Below are 22,500 nucleotides of genomic sequence, written 5' to 3' on the forward strand. Positions count from 1 at the left end.
AACCTGGTTTAGCGGTAGGGTTGGGTACAGGATATAAACCTGGTTTAGCGGTAGGGTTGGGTACAGGATATAAACCCGGTTTAGGGGTAGGGCTGTGTACAGGATATAAACCTGGTTTAGCGGTAGGGTTGGGTACAGGATCTAAACCTGGTTTAGCGGTAAGGTTGGGTACAGGATATAAACCCGGTTTAGGGGTAGGGCTGGGTACAGGATATGAACTCGGTTTAGTGTAAGGGTTTAGGGGTAGGTTTAGGTCCATGATATGAAGCTGGTTGAGAGAATGCCAAGAGTGTGCAAATCTGTCATCAAACATTTCTAAAAAACCTGTTTTCGCTTTGTCATTATGGGGTATTGTGATGTCATTATGGGGTATTGTGTGTAGATTGATGATGGGAAAGAAATATTTGATCCATTTTAGAATACGGCTGTAACGTAACAAAATGTGGAAAAAGTCAAGTAGTCTGAATACTTTCCGAAGGCACTGTACATCTACATGATGTATTGTTACACCATGTAGGAGCAGTATAGACCTAGTCTGTTCATTATATACATCTACATGATGTATTGTTACACCATGCAGGAGCAGTATAGACATTTCTGCTTATTGTGATATTATCTGTTTGTTTGACTGATTTTCTAAATTATTATAATGGTTTCATTTAACCTTTCTTTAACTAGGCAAGTCAGTTAAGAACCAATTATTGTTTTACAATGAAGGTCTACCCCGGCCAAACACCCCCCCTAACCGGGACGACGCTGGTCCAATTGTGCGCCGCCCTATGAGACTCCCGATCATGTCCGGTTGTGATACAGGCCGGGATCGAACCAGGATCTGTAGTAGCTAGAGGCCTGAAATACGCCATTAGCCATCTGCTGACTAGAGTGTGTAACGCAGTTTAGGAAATGAATATGTATTTGATTTATTTTCATTTATTTCGTAAAATAATCATATTAAATGAAAACGTACAAACAGAAGCATGTGTTAATCGGTGCTGGTCTTGAGTGAGTGCCTTAGATCGCTGTACCACTCGGGAGCCGTCACTCAAGACCAGCACCGATTAACACATGCTTCTGTTTGTACGTTTTCATTTAACATTATTATTTTACGAAATAAATGAAAATAAATCAAATACATATTCATTTCCTAAACTGCGTTACCCACTCTGGTCAGCAGATGGCTAATGGCGTCTTTCAGGCAATGTTGCCTGTGTGACGTCTAATCTAATGGACGGGAAGTTTCTTCAACCACAACTGCGACCTCGGTAGCTTTGCTAGGCGACGTAGCAGGAACATTTGAGCCCTTTATACGCTTTCGGTGTTTATTCGCCACTCTGTTTTAAACACATTTCTGTCGTATCTACTAGTTACCCCTTTTAATATCATACGTACGACAGCTTGCTGTCTGGTTAAGGTAGCAGTAGCACTAGGCTAATTGCTAATGCTAACTAGCTAACATCCCCGACCATGAGTTCAAAAAGCTACCACACCTCCGCTGAAGAGGAGGACTGCTGGACGGAGAGAAACGCTCTCGTGAAAGAGGAGAAGGAAGAAGAGGCTGTCACAGTTAAACAAGAAGTAAAGGATGAGGCTATTACAGTGAAAGAGGAAGACGTTTCAGTGAAAAAGGAGGAGGAAGTTAAACAAGAGGGTGCCGTTTGTACAGTGAAAGAGGAGACGACTGTCACGGTGAAAGAAGAGGAAGACGTTTTTGGAGTGAAGGAGGAGGGGGAGATCACTGTCATACTGGAGGAGGAAGAAGAGCAGAATGGAGATCTGATTAACACCAGTGAGTAGTGTCTTTAAAAAAAGTCTACTGATACCTGTAGACTTCCAGCCATTGTGCTAACGCTAGTTAGCAATTGGCTTGCAAAACTACCTCTAAATTCCTTCATACAGGACACAGAGACATACAAATGGTATCCACAAGTTCATCTGACTCTGGGGAAGTAGCTGAAGAGCCCCAGTGGCAAAATCACAAATCAGCCATTTTAACGTCTGTATTTAGGATTTCAGGCTTTATTTGAAACGTTTAGGGAGGAAATTGCCTGAATTTTGACCATTTGACCATTACCTTGTTATATTTCATGGCTTTTAGAAAGGGCTCAGAGAGCTTGTTTTTTCCACTCACAGCTTTCCTCCAGTATTAGTTAAGATGTTAATGAAGCAGTACAGGCCACATTTTACAGTGCAGTTTTGTTTGTGTGTTCTTTTGTCTTGTAAAGAGAGGGAGGAGGGGGTGACGGAGAGGAAATGTTTTTGTAAAACCTGCAGCATACATCGGATCATATTAACTTCATCTCTATAGAGAACTTTCATCAAGGTTTTTACATGGTTTATATTGGTTTCTTTCCTTTCAGTTGACTTTTTCAGCACTATGATATTCCTAACATCCATAAGCATTTGTTGATATCTTGAAAAATGATGTGTTCTGGCTAAGAAGAGAGAGCGAGAGAATCTTAGCCAGAACACATCATTTTTCAAGACATCAACAATTGCTTGTGGTTGTTAGGAATATCATATATATATTTATATATATGCTGAAATAAATTTCTCATTGTTTATCAACTATCTGTGAAATAGTCCTGTAGTATTTATTTTTCTTCAATTTATTCTTGAGATTATTGCATAAAAGCAGGTTAAACTATATAAACTTATATAAACTATATAAACTTATGGTTGTGGAAGGAATGTATTTATCCTCGGTATAATTTCACAAGCCCTGAATTCATTAGATTATTGATGACTGTTTGAAATGCAGTGTATTTGACCTTTGAATTGTACGTCAAAGCTTATTTTTAGAGAACATTAACAATGAAGAGACACTCACCGGCCAATTTATTAGGTACACCCATCTAGTACCGGGTCAGATCTTCCTTTGCCTCCAACCCTAGACACTGTCAGGCGTGAAAAGCCCAGGAGGCCGTTTCTGAGACACTGGATCAGGCCCGCCTGCCACTGATAACGACGCTCTGCCCATCTACTTAAAAATATGCCAAATGTAAGCCAATGTGTTATGATAGATTTGAATCAAGAAATATTTAAGATCTGAATGTCTGTCCGTCTGTAACATCCATAACGGTTGTTTTCCTCTCTGATGTAATAATGAAAATCACAATCTTAAAATGTTTTTGGTTTGTGTTCAGCCAAGCCTTTCCTTCGATATGCCTATCCATGTTATAACTAACACTGGGGGACAGCTGTGAGTGGAGGAACAAGCTCTGAGAGCTCTTTCAAAAAGCCATGAAATATGATCGACCGAAAAGCCTTCTTTGAGACTTGCCCTCCTACTCTGTAAGGGCCAAAATGCATGCAATTTCCTACTTAATTATGAATGTGGCCATTACAGAAATCATATTTAGATTAGGATTATGGTCATTAATATTAACAGAACATGCAACTCCTGTATTGAAGCAGCCAACAAAACATCCTTTTAAAACATTTTGCCAAAATGCAATTCGCAGGAAAACACCATTGTTAAACATCTCCGTCAGGAACTTAGAAAGAGACCTAAAGATGCCTGGGCTGCTAATATGACGAGGACTGTGTTAATCGAGGACTGTGTTTAATTAATGATTGTGGACATCGAAAGACAGAACAGGTGCCAAATGCTGACCAATAGGAACCTATGAAATAGGCCTAATTGACTCCACCTTTCTATTGTCTGATTGTTGGCTACTGACTCATTGTTTCATAATGAGCACCAGAAAAACACTTATGGAACTTGGCCTCAGGTTTATTGAAGGATTTGATTTGGATTAAACCTAATAGGAAGACAGTTTTTATCATGTGAAGGTTTCATTCAGGGTCGTATTCATTCGTGAACACCGTTTCGTTTTAGTTCCGAGTGAATACGACCCTGATCTCCCTGTTAAATTAAACCCACGGTTTGTCTTTGGTAGGAGAGACACCAGACTCAGAAGATCCAGAGCAAGAGACGTCTGAACCAGCAAGACGACACCACTGTTCCCACTGTGGAAAGACTTTTACCCAGTTACGGACACTGAAGGTGCATGAAAGAATACACACTGGAGAGAAGCCCTACCAATGTTCCCAGTGTGGAAAGAGTTTTACCCAGCTAGGGAGCCTGAAAATACATAATAGAATTCACACCGGAGAGAAGCCTTACCAGTGCGCCCAGTGTGGAAAGAGATGTTCACAGTTAAGTTGCCTGAAATCACATGAGAGAATGCACACAGGAGACAAGCCTCACAAATGCCTTCAATGTGGTAATACTTTTAAGCGGTTAAGTAACCTGAAAGAACATCAAAGAGTACACACAGGGGAAAAGCCTTACTACTGTTTATATTGTGAAAAGCGTTTCAGCTGGGTAAGGCAACTGAAAGAGCATGAGAGAACACACACCGGAGAGAAGCCCTACCAATGCTCCCAGTGTGGAAAGAGTTTTACCCAGTTCGGGAGCCTGAAAATACATGGGAGAATCCACACAGGCGAAAAGCCTTTCCAATGTTCCCAGTGTGGAAAGAGTTTTAACCGGTTAGGTAACCTGAAATCACACGAGAGGACACACAAAGAAGAAGAGCCACATCACTGCTCCCAGTGTGGAAAGAATTTTACCTCATTACGCTTCCTGAAGAATCATGAGCAAAGACACACTGGGGAAAAGCCTTTCCCCTGCTCCCAGTGTGGAATGACATTTACCTGGTTACGGCAACTGAAATCACATGAAAGAATCCACACATGAGAGAAATGTTACGAATGCTCCCAGTGTAGAAAGATATTTACCCAGTTCAGGCACCTGAAAGACTGAGGTTACACACACAGGGGAGAAGCTTTACTCATGCTCCCAATGTGGAGAGTGATTTTTCACATACTTACAATTCATGAGGTAACACGCACATTGAGGTAACACACTTCTCATCCTCAATTCATGAGGTAACACGCACATTGAGGTAACACACTTCTCATCCTCAATTCATGAGGTAACACGCACATTGAGGTAACACACTTCTCATCCTCAATTCATGAGGTAACACGCACATTGAGGTAACACACTTCTCATCCTCAATTCATGAGGTAACACGCACATTGAGGTAACACACTTCTCATCCTCAATTCATGAGGTAACACGCACATTGAGGTAACACACTTCTCATCCTCAATTCATGAGGTAACACGCACATTGAGGTAACACACTTCTCATCCTCAATTCATGAGGTAACACGCACATTGAGGTAACACACTTCTCATCCTCAATTCATGAGGTAACACGCACATTGAGGTAACACACTTCTCATCCTCAATTCATGAGGTAACACGCACATTGAGGTAACACACTTCTCATCCTCAATTCATGAGGTAACACACTTCTCATCTTATACTGAAAAGTGGTGCTTTGTGGTTTTGTTTATGCTCTTTTTTTCCATATGAAATCAAATTGGAGAAAACCTACTCAAAAATATATTTGTATGTTTTATGTTTTTAAATCCCAAGATATGAATTGAATATGGAGTGTGTCAGTTTTTATGTAGATTCTATGTACACTCTCTGTGATTAAATAGTCTTCTTTTTTTTACTCTGGCTCTGTGTGTTTTTCTGTGTGTGTTGGGGATGTGGAACGCCGTTGGGGTCTTTGGGTGTCAAAAAAACACTTTGAGGTGTCATAAGCTTGTTGACCAATCAGGACCTGAATATGACTGCACTTGTCACGTAATAATTTAACACATTTATACATTTTTTTCCCCATAGTTATTACACATTGATTACATGATCACTCGTATTTCATATGCTATGATGCTGGTAAAGTTCTCTCGCGCACCTACAGTGCAGGTCATTAAAAAAAGCTAGCTAGCTCATGGATGCTAACAATGTTCTTCCCCCCAAAACATAGCAAAACGACATCTGTTTCAGTAGCTATATAGTTAGCTAGCTAACTATAAAGCTAGGTGTCATCATCTAAAATAACCCTAATTTATAAGACAGTTTTTATTTGATTAATGGTGTTCGGACCCATCTATGTGAAGCTAGCTACAATAAGGATTAGCTAAATAGTGGACTTTGCGGTTAGCCTTCAAAATAAAAGTATGTAATTGACAGTGATGCAAATGAATACAAATAGTGGAATTGTGCCATAATTGAATAGATCATGCTAAACGAGGTTAGAATGTTATATAAAGTCAACAAAAGACAATTTGTTAATTTGACAAAAATCTGTTTTAATCACACTGGATGTATTAGACTTTAGAATTGCATTGGGGACATACTTATTTCACTGTACAGCCTTACCTATGGAGTGTGGCTCAATGACATGGGGTATCAGTCTACTCAGTGACACCCAGAGAACATTAGTGTCGTCGCTCTTATTGCGGGACTCAAACCACTGTGAATTGAGCCACATTTATTGTCAACCTACGTGTATTGAACAATTTTCCATAGGAAAAACAATGCAACGTGGATGTTGGAGTCTGAGGAAAAAAAGTATTTGGATACTGAGTCGACTGATACCCCATTTCATTAGTCCGCAATCCAACCTTGTTTAACATTATCTCGTCTAAATATGGCACGATTCCACTAATTGGAACCTTCTGCGTCACTTTCCATGAAGGACCTTCATCTTGAAGGCAAACTGCAAATTCCACTGTTGTGGCTAGCTTCATAACATGTAACCCCGCTAGTTTTTTTTTTCATGAACTGAAGTTCAATAGCCTTGCAGAAGCACCTCCAGATCATCACTGATCCTCCACAAAATGTCACAGTGGTTGCGAGACACTGGCTTGTAGGCTTCTCCAGGTCTCACCCCCACTGTGAAATTTGGTGGAGGATCTGGGGGTGCTTCTGCAAGGCTGGAATCGAGCAGATTTTATATTTGTGAAGGACGCATGAATCATGCCACGTACAAGGTTGTCCTGGAAGAAAACTTGCTTCCTTCTGCTCTGACAATGTTCCCCAACTCTGAGGGGTTGTTGTTTTCTCCAGCAGGACAATACTCCACACAGCCAGGTCAATCAATGTGTGGATGGAGGACCACCAGATCAAGACCCTGTCATGGCCAGCCCAGTCTCCAGACCTAAACCCCATTGAAAACCACCAGATCAAGACCCTGTCATGGCCAGCCCAGTCTCCAGACCTGAACCCCATTGAAAACCTCTGGAATGTGATCAAGAAGAAGATGGATGGTCACACGCCATCAAACAAAGCCGAGCTGCTTGAATTTTTGCGCCAGGAGTGACATAAAGTCACCCAACATCAATGTGAAAGACTGGTGGAGAGCATTTTTATTATTATTTTTATTACACCTTTATTTAACCAGGTAGGCAAGTTGAGAACAAGTTCTCATTTACAATTGCGACCTGGATGCCAAGACGCATGTAAGCTGTGATTGAAAATCAGGGTTATTCCACCAAATATTGATTTCTGAACTCTTCCTCAGTGAAAACATTTGTATTGTGTTGTTTTAAAAATGAATATGAACTCATTTTCTTTGCATTATTTGAGGTCTGACGACACTGCATCTTTTTTTTGTTATTTTGACTAGTTGTCATTTTCTGCAAATAAATGCTCTAAATTAGAATATTTTTATTTGTAATTTGGGAGAAATGTTGTCAGTAGTTTATAGAATAAAACAAACATTTTCATTTTACCCAAACACGAACCTATAAATAGTAAAACCAGAGAAACTGATAATTTTGCAGTGGCTGTATGTATTGGTACACCATGTAGGAGCAGTATAGACCTAGTCTGTTCATTATATACATCTACAATGTATTGTTACACCATGTAGGAGCAGTATAGACCTAGTCTGTTCATTATATACATGATGTATTGTTACACCATGTAGGAGCAGTATAGACCTAGTCTGTTCATTATATACATCTACATGATGTATTGTTACACCATGTAGGAGCAGTATAGACCTAGTCTGTTCATTATATACATCTACATGATGTATTGTTACACCATGTAGGAGCAGTATAGACCTAGTCTGTTCATTATATACATCTACATGATGTATTGTTACACCATGTAGGAGCAGTATAGACCTAGTCTGTTCATTATATACATCTACATGATGTATTGTTACACCATGATAGACCTAGTCTGTTCATTATTACTACATGATGTATTGTTACACCATGTAGGAGCAGTATAGACCTAGTCTGTTCATTATATACATCTACATGATGTATTGTTACACCATGTAGGAGCAGTATAGACCTAGTCTGTTCATTATATACATTGTTCTACTAGTCTGTTCATTATATACACATGATGTATTGTTACACCATGTAGGAGCAGTATAGACCTAGTCTGTTCATTATATACATCTACATGATGTATTGTTACACCATGTAGGAGCAGTATAGACCTAGTCTGTTCATTATATACATGATGTATTGTTACACCATGTAGGAGCAGTATAGACCTAGTCTGTTCATTATATACATCTACATGATGTATTGTTACACCATGTAGGAGCAGTATAGACCTAGTCTGTTCATTATATACATCTACATGATGTATTGTTACACCATGTAGGAGCAGTATAGACCTAGTCTGTTCATTATATACATGATGTATTGTTACACCATGTAGGAGCAGTATAGACCTAGTCTGTTCATTATATACATGATGTATTGTTACACCATGTAGGAGCAGTATAGACCAAGTCTGTTCATTATATACATCTACATGATGTATTGTTACACCATGTAGGAGCAGTAGGCTGTTTACAAAGGCAGACCATTTCAGATATTTTTGGGGGACCTAACAAATCAGCTCTGAAAAAAATATCAAATTCTTAAAATATTACATGTGATTGATCAAAAGACCAACATGAAAAATGAAATTAAATATTTCCTGAGACTTGCATTACCCGTCCCCCTCCAGTCAGCAGATGGCGATATGCGTTTTACAGGCGATGCTGCCGGAGCGTGACGTGGCATTAAACGTAGTGGACGGGACGCTTCTTCAACAGCTAATCAGCCACCTCGGTATCTTGCTAGCCAACATATTGGAGCTCTTTAGACGTTTTCGATGTATATTAGTCATTGTGTTTTAAACACACGTCTGTCGTATCTACTAGTTAACCAAGTCCACCACCCCGTATTTACATTGTTAGTTAGCTAATTTAGCACAAGGCTAGTCGCTAATGCTAACTAGCTAGCTAAAATCCCGGACCATGAGCTCACCAAGATACTCTCCGCCTGCTAAAGAAGAGGACGTCTGCTGGACCGAGAAACAGGGTCTGTGGCTTAATATTGTCGTGAAAGAAGAGGAGGAAGAGAAGGATGTCACGGTGAAAGGCGATGAAGAAGCTTCCAGAGTGAAAAAGGACGAGACTGGAGATCTGATTAACACCAGTGAGTACTATTTTAAAAACAGGAGCAAAACCTTGTCAAACAACAACAAAATGGCCGCCATGACACTTAAAAAAAAAACATTTTAGTCATTTAGCAGAGGCTCTTATCCAGAACCACTGACAGGAGCAATTATTGGTAAGTGACTTGCTCACGGGCACATCGACAGATGATTCACCTAGTTGGCTCAGGGAATCGAACCAGCGACGTTTCAGTTACTGGCCCAAAGCTTGTTTTGGTAAACAGCTACGGGATGGGGGCTGGAGACACCGGTATGTAACCATTCTCAAATTCTTTATTTTTTTCCACCACCTTTATTTAACCACGTCAGCTAGTTGAGAACAAGTTCTCATTTACAACTGCGATCTGGCCAAGATAAAGCAAAGCAGTGCGACAGAAACAACACAGAGTTACACGTGGAATAAACAAGCGTACAGTCAATAACACAATAGAAAAATAAAAAAGTCTATGTACAGTGTGTGTAAATGGCATGAGGAGGTAAGGCAATAAATAGGCCATAGTAGCAAAGTAATTACAATTTAGCAGATTAACACTGGAGTGATAGATGAGCAGATGATGTTGTGTAAGTAGTGATACTGGTGTGCAAAAGAGCAGCAAAGTAAATAAAAACAATATGGGGATGAGGTAGGTAGATTGGGTTAGGGTTCCTCACCATCCATAAGATTTAAAAAAAAAAAATGTTTTAACCAGGTTTTCCAACTATACAGAGTTTGTTTTCAAAAACTCATTAAACAAGATATCGGCCTAATCAAGGACTCCAATCAAGTTGTACAAACATCAAGGATGATCAATGGAAACAGGATGTACCGGAGCTCAATTCTGAGTCTCATAGCAAAGGGTCTGAATACTTATGTACATAAGGTATTTCTGTGTTAGATTTTTTTTTAAATAAAAAAAAAAGCATAAAAATCTAAAACCATTTTCACTTTGTCATTATGGATATTTAACCTTTATTTAACTAGGCAAGTCAGTTAAGAACAAATTCTTATTTACAATGACGGCCTAGGAACAGTGGGTTAACTGCCTTGTTCAGGGGCAGAAGGACAGATTTTTTTACCTTGTCAGTTCGGGGATTCGATCTAGCAACCTTTCGGATACTGGCACAACGCTCTAAACACTGGGGTACCTGCCGACCCTGATTGATGGAAAAACATTAATTTAATTCATTTTAGAATAAGTCTGTAACATAACAAAATGGGGAACAAGTCCAGGTCTAAATACTTCCCGAATGCCCTGAATTATAAAGTTCATTTCTCAGAACATTAAGAAAAATGTCAATTTAAAAACAACAGATAACATTCAAAGAATGTTCTTAAAATGTTATTTAAAAACATACATTCAGTTCTCAGGGTCAACAAAACTTTCTCTACCCTGTATCTTGTTAAGTGTGTTGGCCACGCCCACTAATTGGCCACACCTGATCTTAATGAGTGCTCGTTTCCTTGGAGATGGGGTCTGATTGGCTAGACTAAAAAAAATGTTACAGCTTTGAATGAGTTTTAAAATAATCCAAATATAAAACGCTGTGTTCTAGCTCCGCCCTGATGGCGCAGTGGACTAATTCTACGGGTAGAGAACAGGAGATCATAGGTTCCAATCTCACTAGAAAATAGATGCGACAGTTGCCTGCTATAGGGTGCTCCTGTCGATTTTTTTTTTTTAATTTTTTTTTTTTTTTTTTTTAAACACGTAATGACATCACACCTAAAATAAAATGCATTTTTTCGTAAAAACACGGTGTCTAATGAGAATGTAGAGGTTGAAGTGTTTCCAATACCCATTTAGGCTGTCGACAAATGTATTAATGACCAATTTGCCTGTCTGCCCTCCCAGCTATCAGTTTCATGTCTCAGCCCAGCCTGTCTGTTTAATGTCTCAGGTAGCCTGTCTGCCCTCCCAGCTATCGGTTTCATGTCTCAGCCCAGCCTGTCTGTTTAATGTCTCAGGTAGCCTGTCTGCCCTCCCAGCTATCGGTTTCATGTCTCAGCCCAGCCTGTCTGTTTAATGTCTCAGGTAGCCTGTCTGCCCTCCCAGCTATCGGTTTCATGTCTCAGCCCAGTTTAATGTCTCAGGTAGCCTGTCTGCCCTCCCAGCTATCGGTTTCATGTCTCAGCCCAGCCTGTCTGTTTAATGTCTCAGGTAGCCTGTCTGCCCTCCCAGCTATCGGTTTCATGTCTCAGCCCAGCCTGTCTGTTTAATGTCTCAGGTAGCCTGTCTGCCCTCCCAGCTATCGGTTTCATGTCTCAGGTAGCCTGTCTGCCCTCCCAGCTATCGGTTTCATGTCTCAGGTAGCCTGTCTGCCCTCCCAGCTATCGGTTTCATGTCTCAGGTAGCCTGTCTGCCCTCCCAGCTATCGGTTTCATGTCTCAGCCCAGCCTGTCTGCCCTCCCAGCTATCGGTTTCATGTCTCAGGTAGCCTGTCTGCCCTCCCAGCTATCGGTTTCTAGCCTGTCTGCCCTCCCAGCTATCGGTTTCATGTCTCAGCCCAGCCTGTCTGCCCTCCCAGCTATCGGTTTCATGTCTCAGCCCAGCCTGTCTGCCCTCCCACCTCTCTGTTTCATGTCTCAGGTAGCCTGTCTGCCCTCCCAGCTATCGGTTTCATGTCTCAGGTAGCCTGTCTGCCCTCCCAGCTATCGGTTTCATGTCTCAGGTAGCCTGTCTGCCCTCCCAGCTATCGGTTTCATGTCTCAGCCCAGCCTGTCTGCCCTCCCAGCTATCGGTTTCATGTCTCAGGTAGCCTGTCTGCCCTCCCAGCTATCGGTTTCATGTCTCAGGTAGCCTGTCTGCCCTCCCAGCTATCGGTTTCATGTCTCAGCATGTCCAGCCTGTCTGCCCTCCCAGCTATCGGTTTCATGTCTCAGGTAGCCTGCGAAAGCCAGCATGAATAGAATGCAATAAAACATTTGGGGGAAACATTAAGCAAGAAAGGCATTTAGCTATATTAGTGCACGTGACTATAAAAATGTGGAACTTGGCCATCTGCCCAAGATTGTTGAACCACTTTATGGAAGCCCATTTTCACTAGAGTAGCTACACTATCTGTGGACAACCCTTTAAATGAGTGGATTCGGCTATTTCAGCCACACCCGTTGCTGACAGGTGAATAAACTCGAGCACACAGCCATGCAATCTCCACACACACAAACATTGGCAGTAGAATGACCTTACTGAAGAGCTCAGTGACCTTCAATGTGGCACTGTCATAGGATGCCACTTTTCCAACAAGTCAGTCGGTCAAATTTCTGCCCTGCTAGAGCTGCCCCAGTCAACTGTCAGTCTGATATACGAATCTGGGTTTGGCGGATGGCAGGAGTCGCTACTTGTCCCAATTCATAGTGCCAGCTGTAAAGTTTTGGGTGGAGGAGGAATAATGTTCTGGGGCTGTTTTTCATGGTTTGTACTAGGCCTCTTAGTTCCAGTGAAGGGAGATCTTAATTGCTACAGCATACAATGACATTCTAGATGATTCTGTGCTTCCGAATTTGTGGCAACAGTTTTGGGGAAGGCCTTTTCCTATTTCAGCATGACAATGCCCCCGTGCACAAAGTGAGGTCTATACAGAAAGGGTTTGTTGAGATTGGTGTGGAAGAACTTGACTGGCCTGCACATAGCCCTGACCTCAACCCTATCGAACACCTTTTGGTTGAATTGGAACGCCGACTGCGAGCCAGGCCTAATCGCCCAACATCAGTGCCCGACCTCACAAATGCTCTTGTGGCTGAATAGAAGCAAGTCCCCACAGCAATGTTCCAACATCTAGTAGAACGCCTTCCCAGAATAGTGGAGGCTGTAATAGCATCACAGGTGGGACCAACTCCATATTAATACCCATGATTTTGGTATTCATTACTTGATCATTTAGGGATCTGTATTTCTCCCCAAATGCATCATTTCAATAGATATCCTGACATGTGTAATAATTTCAATAGATATCCTGACATAGCAGCAAAAGGGGGGGAACTCCATATTAATGGCCATGAGTTTGGAATTAGACGTTCGACAAGCAGGTGTCGACATACTTTTGGTCATGTAGTGTACCTTTAAAAAAAAAATATATATATATATATTTTTGTAATGAAATTATTACATATTTAAAAAAAATAATAATAATTTTAAATTACCAAAAGTAATGTAGTGTACCTTTTTTTAAATGATTTTGCATTTTTTTAAAGTAGAGGTGTGGATCAGAAAACCAGTCAGTATCTGTTATGACCACCAATTGTCTCAAGCAGCACGACACATGTCCTTCGCATATGATGAGGATGTTGATTGGTGGAATGTTGCCCCATTCCTCTTCAATTGCTGTGCGAAGTTTGCTGGATATTGGCAGGAAGTGGAACACTGTCGTACAAGTCGAGCCAATGTCAATGTACATTCAAATTGCCGTTGATAAAAATGCAAATGTTCGTTATCTGTATCTGACGCTTGCCCACTGTCACAACCCCACTGCCACCATGGGGCACTCTGTCCACAACGTTGACATCAGCAAACCACTCGCTCACACGACGCCATACACGCTTTCTGCCATCTGCCTGGTACAGTTGAAACCGGGATTCAAACATTGAGCACACTTCTCCAGTGGCCCACTGAAGTCTGTTACAACACCGAACTACAGTCAGGTCAAGACCCTGGTGAGGACGATGCACACACAGATGAGCTTCTCTGCGGCGGTTTCTGACAGTTTGTGCAGAAATTGTTTGGTTGTGGAAAAACCACAGTTTCAACAGCTGTCTGGGTGACTGGCCTCAGACGGTCACGCTGGTGATGAAGCTGGATGTGGAGATCCTGGGCTGGCTTGGTTACACATGGTCTGCGGTTATGAGGCCGGTTGGGCACACTGCCATATTTTCTGAAATGATGTTGGAGACGGCTTATTGTAGAGAAATTAACATTTAATTCTCTAACAGCTGTTCTGGACTTTCTGCCCGTCATCATGACAATTGCAAGTTCCCTCAACTTGAGACATCTGTGGCATTGTGCTCTGTGACAAAACTGCACATTTTAGAGTGATCTTTTTATTGTCCCCAGCACAAGGCGCACCTCTGTAATGATCATGCTGTTTAATCAGCTTCTTGATATGCCACACCTGTCAGGTGGATGGATTATGTTGCTTTTTATATTTTTGTTCAAACATCTTAAAGGCAAATACGGCTACTTTTGCTGTTATTCTGGATACATTGTTTGATGTGACAGTGTTCAGCCGTAGATGGCTAGCTAGCAAGCAAGGGATAAGAGGGATGCCAGCCAGCATGGCAATTGGCAACGGGACCTTTTTAAAACAAACTATTGGGTTGCGTCCATAGATGGAGAACAAAAAGATTTCACGATTGGGGCGCATCTCTAGCAACCTAACTGCCATGGGTAGCAACCCTAGATTTTTTGTCAGGACTATATCTCATGGAGGGATGAAATGGTATGAAATAATTTCTTTAAAATAACGTTTAAGGAGAAATATATCAGTCATTATTTGAATATGTTGCTAACCCGTCGTTTAGAAGTGATAATGCCTTGGAAGCCAGTGTTTTGGAGGATATATTGGCACGGTTGGGTGGCCCGAGGCAGAACACCTGTGCTAAAATATATCCTCCAAACACCGGCTACTCGGGTATTGTCACTTAAATATCATACTTCCAAGACATGCTAACCTCTCACCATTACAATAACAGGAGAGGTTAGCATTATATATATATCATACCCCCAAGACATGCTAACCTCTCATCATTACAATAACAGGAGAGGTTAGCATATATATATATATATCATACCCCCAAGACATGCTAACCTCTCACCATTACAATAACAGGAGAGGTTAGCATTATATATATGTATCATACCCCCAAGACATGCTAACCTCTCACCATTACAATAACAGGAGAGGTTAGCATTATATATATGTATCATACCCCCAAGACATGCTAACCTCTCACCATTACAATAACAGGAGAGGTTAGCATTATATATATGTATCATACCCCCAAGACATGCTAACCTCTCACCATTACAATAACAGGAGAGGTTAGCATACCCCCAAGACATGCTAACCTCTCCCCCAAGTATCATACCCCCAAGACATGCTAACCTCTCACCATTACAACATGCTAACCTCTCACCATTACAATAACAGGAGAGGTTAGCATTATATACACTGCTCAAAAAAAATAAAGGGATCACTTAAACAACACAATATAACTCCAAGTCAATCACACTTCTGTGAAATCAAACTGTCCACTTAGGAAGCAACACTGATTGACAATAAATTTCACATGCTGTTGTGCAAATGGAATAGACAACCGGTGGAAATTATAGGCAATTAGCAAGACACCCCCAATAAAGGAGGGGTTCTGACGGTGGTAACCACAGACCACTTCTCAGTTCCTATGCTTCCTGGCTGATGTTTTGGTCACTTTTGAATGCTGGCGGTGCTTTCACTCTAGTGGTAGCATGAGACGGAGTCTACAACCCACACAAGTGGCTCAGGTAGTGCAGCTCATCCAGGATGGCACATCAATGCGAGCTGTGGCAAGAAGGTTTGCTGTGTCTGTCAGCGTAGTGTCCAGAGCATGGAGGAGCTACCAGGAGACAGGCCGTAGGAGGGCAACAACCCAGCAGCAGGACCGCTACCTCCGCCTTTGTGCAAGGAGGAGCAGGAGGAGCACTGCCAGAGCCCTGCAAAATGACCTCCAGCAGGCCACAAATGTGCATGTGTCTGCTCAAACGGTCAGAAACAGACTCCTATGAGGGTGGTATGAGGGCCCGACGTCCGCAGGTAGGGGTTGTGCTTACAGCCCAACACCGTGCAGGACATTTGGCATTTGCCAGAGAACACCAAGATTGGCAAATTCGCCACTGGCGCCCTGTGCTCTTCACAGATGAAAGCAGGTTCACACTGAGCACATGTGACAGACGTGACAGTCTGGAGACGCCGTAGAGAACGTTCTGCTGCCTGCAACATCCTCCAACATGACCGGTTTGGCGGTGGGTCAGTCATGGTGTGGGGTGGCATTTCTTTGGGGGGCCGCACAGCCCTCCATGTGCTCGCCAGAGGTAGCCTGACTGCCATTAGGTACAGAGATGAGATCCTCAGACCCCTTGTGAGACCATATGCTGGTGCGGTTGGCCCTGGGTTCCTCCTAATGCAAGACAATGCTAAACCTCATGTGGCTGGAGTGTGTCAGCAGTTCCTGCAAGAGGAAGGCATTGATGCTATGGACTGGCCCGTCCGTTCCCCAGACCTGAATCCATTTGAGCACATCTGGGACATCATGTCTCGCTCCATCCACCAACGCCACGTTGCACCACAGACTGTCCAGGAGTTGGCGGATGCTTTAGTCCAGGTCTGGGAGGAGATCCCTCAGGAGACCATCCGCCACCTCATCAGGAGCATGCCCAGGCGTTGTAGGGAGGTCATACAGGCACGTGGAGGCCACACACACTACTGAGCCTCATTTTGACTTGTTTTAAGGACATTACATCAAAGTTGGGTCAGCCTGTAGTGTGGTTTTCCACTTTCATTTTGAGTGTCACTCCAAATCCAGACCTCCATGGGTTGATAAATTTGATTTCCATTGATCATTTTTGTGTGATTTTGTTGTCAGCACATTCAACTATGTAAAGAAAAAAGTATTTAATAAGAATATTTCATTCATTCAGATCTAGGATGTGTTATTTTAGTGTTCCCTTTATTTTTTTGAGCAGTGTATATATACTATTGTGGAGGACTTAATTCTTCCTGCTGCCACGCGTATATGGCTGGGACAATGCTGGGGGAAAAGGCCCCAAAAAACTATACAGACAATGTCCCCATCAAACAACACTGTTTCACGACACATCAGTGACAGGGCAGGAGATGTTTTGAAACAATTACTGCTTCACATACAACCTAGTGAATTCTATGCTTTACAGCTGGATGAGTTATCAGACGTTAACAGGGCCTGGCACAGCACCTGGTGTATGTCTGTTACAGCTGGATGAGTTATCAGACGTTAACAGGGCCTGGCACAGCACCTGGTGTATGTCTGTTACAGCAGCTGGATGAGTTAACAGGGCCTGGCACAGCACCTGGTGTATGTCTGTTACAGCTGGATGAGTTAACAGACGTTAACAGGGCCTGGCACAGCACCTGGTGTATGTCTGTTACAGCTGGATGAGCCGTTAACAGGGCCTGGCACAGCACCTGGTGTATGTTCTGTTACAGCTGGATGAGTTAACAGGGCCTGGCACAGCACCTGGTGTATGTCTGTTACAGCTGGATGAGTTAACAGACGTTAACAGGGCCTGGCACAGCACCTGGTGTATGTCTGTTACATTTATGGGGGTCAATTAAGGAAGACATCCTCTTCTGCAATCCACTGGAAACCAGGACAGCAGGAGAGGATATTTTAAAAGTACTGGACAGCTTTGTGACATCAAATGGACTTTGGTGGTCAAGATGTTCACTAACGGTTTGTGTGTAGCCAAACGTAGCTGCTGCTCATGTTGGTATCTGTACTGATGGCGCAAAAGCCATGACAGGGAGACATAGTGGAGTGGTAACTCGCGTGCAAGCAGTTGCTCCCGACGCCACTTTGTTACACTGCTGCATCCACCAAGAGGCTCTTGCTGCCAAAGGAATGCCTGACCGCTTGAAAGACGTTTTGGACATTACAGTGAAAATGGTTAACTTTGTTAAAACAAGGCTATGCAATGATATGGGCGGTGACCATGTAACGCTGTTTATCAACAGGGCAAAGTATTGACACTTTTGAAAAAAATTTTTTTTTAAACGAGCTTAAAGTTCTTTCCTGACCATAATATTCACTTGTCTGACTGCTTGCATGATGATGAGTTTCTCACACGACTGGCCTATCTGGGTGATGTCTTTTCTCGCCTGAATGATCTGAGTCTAGGATTTACAGGGACTCTCCGCAACTGTATTCAATGTGCGGGACAAAATTGAGACTTTGATTTAAGAAGTTGGAGCTTTTTTAATTTTTTAATTTTTTACCTTTATTTAACCAGGCAAGTCAGTTAAGAACAAATTCTTATTTTCAATGACGGCCTAGGAACAGTGTGTTAACTGCCTGTTCAGGGGCAGAACGACAGATTTGTACCTTGTCAGCTCGGAGGTTTGAACTTGCAAGTTACAAGTCCAATGCTCTAACCACTAGGCTACCCTGCCGCCCAAACAGAGCTCTCTTCTGTCTTCATTAACAAGGACAACACACAGGTCTTTCCATCATTGTATGATTATTGTTTTTGTGTGCAAATGAACTCAAGCTTACGGACAATGTCAAATGTTATATAGCGAAGCACCTGAGGTGAGTTGGATTACACAATTACGCCAGTACTTTCCCAAAACGGACGACACAAACAACTGGATTCGTTATCCCTTTCATGCCCTGCCTCCAGTCCACTTACCAATATCTGAACGAAGGAGCCTCGTCGAAATTGCAACAAGCGGTTCTGTGAAAATGTAATTTAATCAGAAGCCACTGCCAGATTTCTGGATTGGGCTGCGCTCCGAGTATCCTGCCTTGGCAAACCGCACTGTTAAGACACTGATGCCCTTTGCAACCACATACCTATGTGAGAGTGGATTCTCGGCCCTCACGAGCACGATAACTAAATATAGGCACAGACTGTGTGTGGAAAATGATTTTAAGACTGTGATTTTAAGACTGTGACTCTCTCCAATACAACCCAACATTGCAGAGTTATGTGCATCCTTTCAAGCACACCCTTCTCATTAATCTGTGGTCACAATTTTCGATGAACAAATAAAGTTTTCTATGTGAGATGGCTAAATAAAGTACAACATTATTGATTATTATTATTTGTGCCCTGGTACTATAACAGCTCTTTGTCACTTCCCACGAGCCGGGTTGCGACAAACTCATTCTTATGTTTAATAAAATGTATCGTATAGTGTGTGTGTGTGTGTGTGTGTGGCAGGCTTACAATGATTTGAGAGTTTGAAAAACATTTGAGACTGCGCTGACCCTGGTGCTAAGAGGAGGATTCGCAGCTAGAGGTCAAATGTTTTGAAGGGATACGAGACTATAAAACATTTAGGAACCACTGATGTAGAGGTTTCTTTCAGGTCTCTCTGTTTAACCAAATATTCTGTTTGTCTTCAGCAGGTGAAAGACCAGACTCTCACAGAGGGAAAAGTCCTTCAGGGGAACCAGACCCACAGAAGCCCAAAACAGCAAGACCACACCACTGCTCCCAGTGTGGAAAGTGTTTTAGACACTCGGGGAACCTGAAAACGCATGAGATGATACATACAGGAGAGAAGCCATATCAATGCTCCCAGTGTGGAAAGGGTTTTAGACTCTCAGGGCATCTAAAAGTGCATGAAAGAACACACACTGGAGAGAAGCCATATCTATGCTCCCAGTGTGGAAAGGGTTTTGGGCACTCGGGTAATCTAAAACTGCATGAAAGAACACACACTGGGAAAAAGCCATATCTATGCTCCCAGTGTGGAAAAGAATTTTTCTCATCTGGGGACCTGAAAAAACATGAGAGAACGCACTTAGTAGAGAGGCCTTTCCAATGTGACCAATGTGGAAAGAGATTTATTCAGTCAGCGCATCTGAGAGATCACGAGAGAATACACCCAGGAGAACAACCATTCCACTGCTCCTTATGTGGGAAAAGTTTTACCCATTCATGGAACCTGAAAATGCATGAGATGACACACACAGGAGGGAAGCCTTTCAGCTGCTCCCAGTGTGGAAAAAGTTTTAGCCAGTTAGGGACCTTGAAAACGCATGAAATGACACACACATGAGAAGGAGAGAAGCCTTTCCACTGCTCCCAGTGCGGAGAGGTTTACTTGGTTATGGAATCTGAAAACGCATGAGAGAACACACAGGGGAGAAGCCCTACCACTGCTCAGACTGTGGAAATAGATTTACCCAGCTAGGCCACCTGAAATCGCATGAGTGGACACACACTGTGGAAAAGTTTTACCTAGTTAGGGAACTTGAAAATGCATGAGATGACACACACAGGAGAGAGAGATGCCTTTCCAATGCTCCCAGTGTGGAAATACATTTTCCCTGTCAGAGGACCTGAAGTCACATGACAGAATACAGGCGCTGTGTTCTGACTTATATTTTTGACTTAAGATATTGTGTTTTGGTTTATGCCACATCATATCAATGTATATGAAAGCTTCCTCAAAAACAGGGTTACTTTTGTTTTTCTTTAAGACATGATAATATCTCAAATCAAAATATATATTTTTAAATGTGTATTGATTATGAAGTACAGATTTGAATATTGTTATTTAAAAATGTAAATTATTATATAGATTAATTAGAATGTACATTTCTAGATTCTAACCTTTGAAACCTATTGGATATGATATGATTTGGATATTACTAAAGACATTTGATTGGATGCATGATTTGGATATTGCAAAGTGTAAATGATTAGATCAGGATCAAAACTGGTGGAGAAGCAAACATAGCATCAATAGGTAAGTATATCAGTTTAATTTGAGTACCAGGATGTTGACAGAGGTTTTTTTTTTGGGGGGCTGCTATGTGTGGGTCTTGGATGGTTGGTGGCCTGGCGTTTGGGACCTTGGGCGGTGGCCCGAGAGGTTGCTGGTTTGGGTCCCTGTTTCGACTGGGTGTGAGATCTGTCAATTTGCCCCTTGGCGTGGCGCTTGACCCTAGTTACTGTTGTGGGTTGCTCTGGATGGGATTGGCTGCTAGATGACTGAATGCAATGTAAATATTGAGTGGCTTCACTGCAGGTAGATTTGTATGATTTTTTTCAAATTCAATCAAATAAAAAAATGTACCGTGCATTTCTTACATTTCATATGTTTGTCATTCAGCAGATTCTTATCAAATCACATTTTATTGGTCACATACACATATTTAGCAGATGTTATTGTAGGTGTAGCAAAATGCTTGTGTTTCTAGCTCTAACAGTGCAGTAATATCTAACAATTCAGATCAATACACATATCTATAAGAATGGAATATATAAATATTAGGACTAGCAATGTCAGAGTGGCTGGCATTGACTAAATACAGTAGAATAGAATACAGTATATACATATGAGATGAGTAAAGCAGTATTTAAACATTCTTAAAGTGGCCAGTGATTCCATGTCTATGTATATAGGGCAGCAGCCTCTAAGGTGCAGGGTTGAGTATCTAGGTGGTAGCCGGCTAGTGATGACTATTTAACAGTCTGATGGCCTTGAGATAGAAGTTGTTTTTAGAAGTCTCTCGGTTCCAGCTTTGATGCATCTGTACTGACATCGACATTCTGGATGATAGCGGGGTGAACAGGCAGTGGCTCGGGTGGTTGATATTTTTGGCCTTCCTGTGACATCTAGTGCTGTAGGTGTCCTGGAGGGCAGGCAATGTTCCCCCTGTGATGCGTTGGGTAGACCATACCACCCTCTAGAGAGCTCTGTGGTTGCGGGCAGTGCAGTTGCCGTACCAGGCGGTGCTACAGACAGGATGCTCTCGATGGTGCATCTGTAAAAGTTTGAGGGTCTTTTGGGGTCATGCCGAATTTCTTCAGCCTCCTGAGTTTGAAGAGGCGCTGCTGTGCCTTCACCACGCTGTGTTTTGTTGAGGGAGAGGTTATTTTCCTGGCACCACTCCCCCAGGGCCCTCACTTCCTCCCTGTAGGCTGTCTCGTCATTGTTGGGAATCAGGCCTACTACTGTTGTGTTGTCTGAAAACTTGATGATTTGAGTTAGAGGTGTGCATGGCCACGCAGTCATGGGTGAACAGGAGGGGGCTGAGCACACACCCTTGTGGGGCCCCTGTGTTGAGGATCAGCGGTGGTGTTGTTTCCTACCTTCACCACCTGGGGGCAGCCTGTCAGAAAGTCCAAGACCTAGTTACACAGGGTGGGGTTCAGACCCAGGACCTCGAGCTTAGTGATGAGCTCGGAGGGTACTATGGTGTTGAATGCCGAGCTATAGTCAATGAAACAGCGTTCTGACGTAGGTATTCCTTTTGTCCGGACGGGATAAGGCAGTGTGATGGCGATTGCATCGTCTGTGGATCTATTGGGGCGGTATCCAGATCGATTTACAGTACTGAGTGCATACATTTTTTTGTACTGGTCCCCCGTGGGAATCAGACTCACAACTCACATACTCACAACCCGGGCGTTGCAAGCACCACGATCTACCAACTGAGCC

General features: G+C 42.5%; 2 protein-coding genes across 2 annotated transcripts; both read left to right on the forward strand.

The window, feature by feature from the left end:
- The first annotated feature begins 1,172 nt into the window (after positions 1 to 1,172).
- Positions 1,173 to 5,538, forward strand: LOC112241855 (zinc finger protein 239-like). The gene is made up of 2 exons (XM_042315235.1): positions 1,173 to 1,786; positions 3,900 to 5,538. Exons 1-2 carry the CDS (start codon positions 1,465 to 1,467, stop codon positions 4,700 to 4,702), a joined length of 1,125 nt encoding a protein of 374 aa, XP_042171169.1. The 5' UTR covers positions 1,173 to 1,464; the 3' UTR covers positions 4,703 to 5,538.
- A 3,343-nt stretch (positions 5,539 to 8,881) lies between these two features.
- LOC112240300 (zinc finger protein 239) lies at positions 8,882 to 21,136 on the forward strand. The gene is made up of 2 exons (XM_042315236.1): positions 8,882 to 9,317; positions 19,451 to 21,136. The coding sequence occupies exons 1-2, from the start codon at positions 9,137 to 9,139 to the stop codon at positions 20,107 to 20,109; spliced, it is 840 nt and encodes a 279-aa protein (XP_042171170.1). The 5' UTR covers positions 8,882 to 9,136; the 3' UTR covers positions 20,110 to 21,136.
- Positions 21,137 to 22,500: the final 1,364 nt, after the last annotated feature.

This window comes from Oncorhynchus tshawytscha, unplaced genomic scaffold (assembly GCF_018296145.1).
Source record: "Oncorhynchus tshawytscha isolate Ot180627B unplaced genomic scaffold, Otsh_v2.0 Un_contig_2917_pilon_pilon, whole genome shotgun sequence".
Taxonomy (NCBI): Eukaryota; Metazoa; Chordata; class Actinopteri; order Salmoniformes; family Salmonidae; genus Oncorhynchus; species Oncorhynchus tshawytscha.

Coding starts and splice junctions, on each gene's coding strand:
- LOC112241855 (XM_042315235.1), top strand. CDS start 1,465: ATGAGTTCAAAAAGCTACCACACCTCCGCTGAAGAGGAGGACTGCTGG. Junction 1,787..3,899: donor TGGAGATCTGATTAACACCA/GTGAGTAGTGTC, acceptor TGTCTTTGGTAG/GAGAGACACCAGACTCAGAA.
- LOC112240300 (XM_042315236.1), top strand. CDS start 9,137: ATGAGCTCACCAAGATACTCTCCGCCTGCTAAAGAAGAGGACGTCTGC. Junction 9,318..19,450: donor TGGAGATCTGATTAACACCA/GTGAGTACTATT, acceptor GTTTGTCTTCAG/CAGGTGAAAGACCAGACTCT.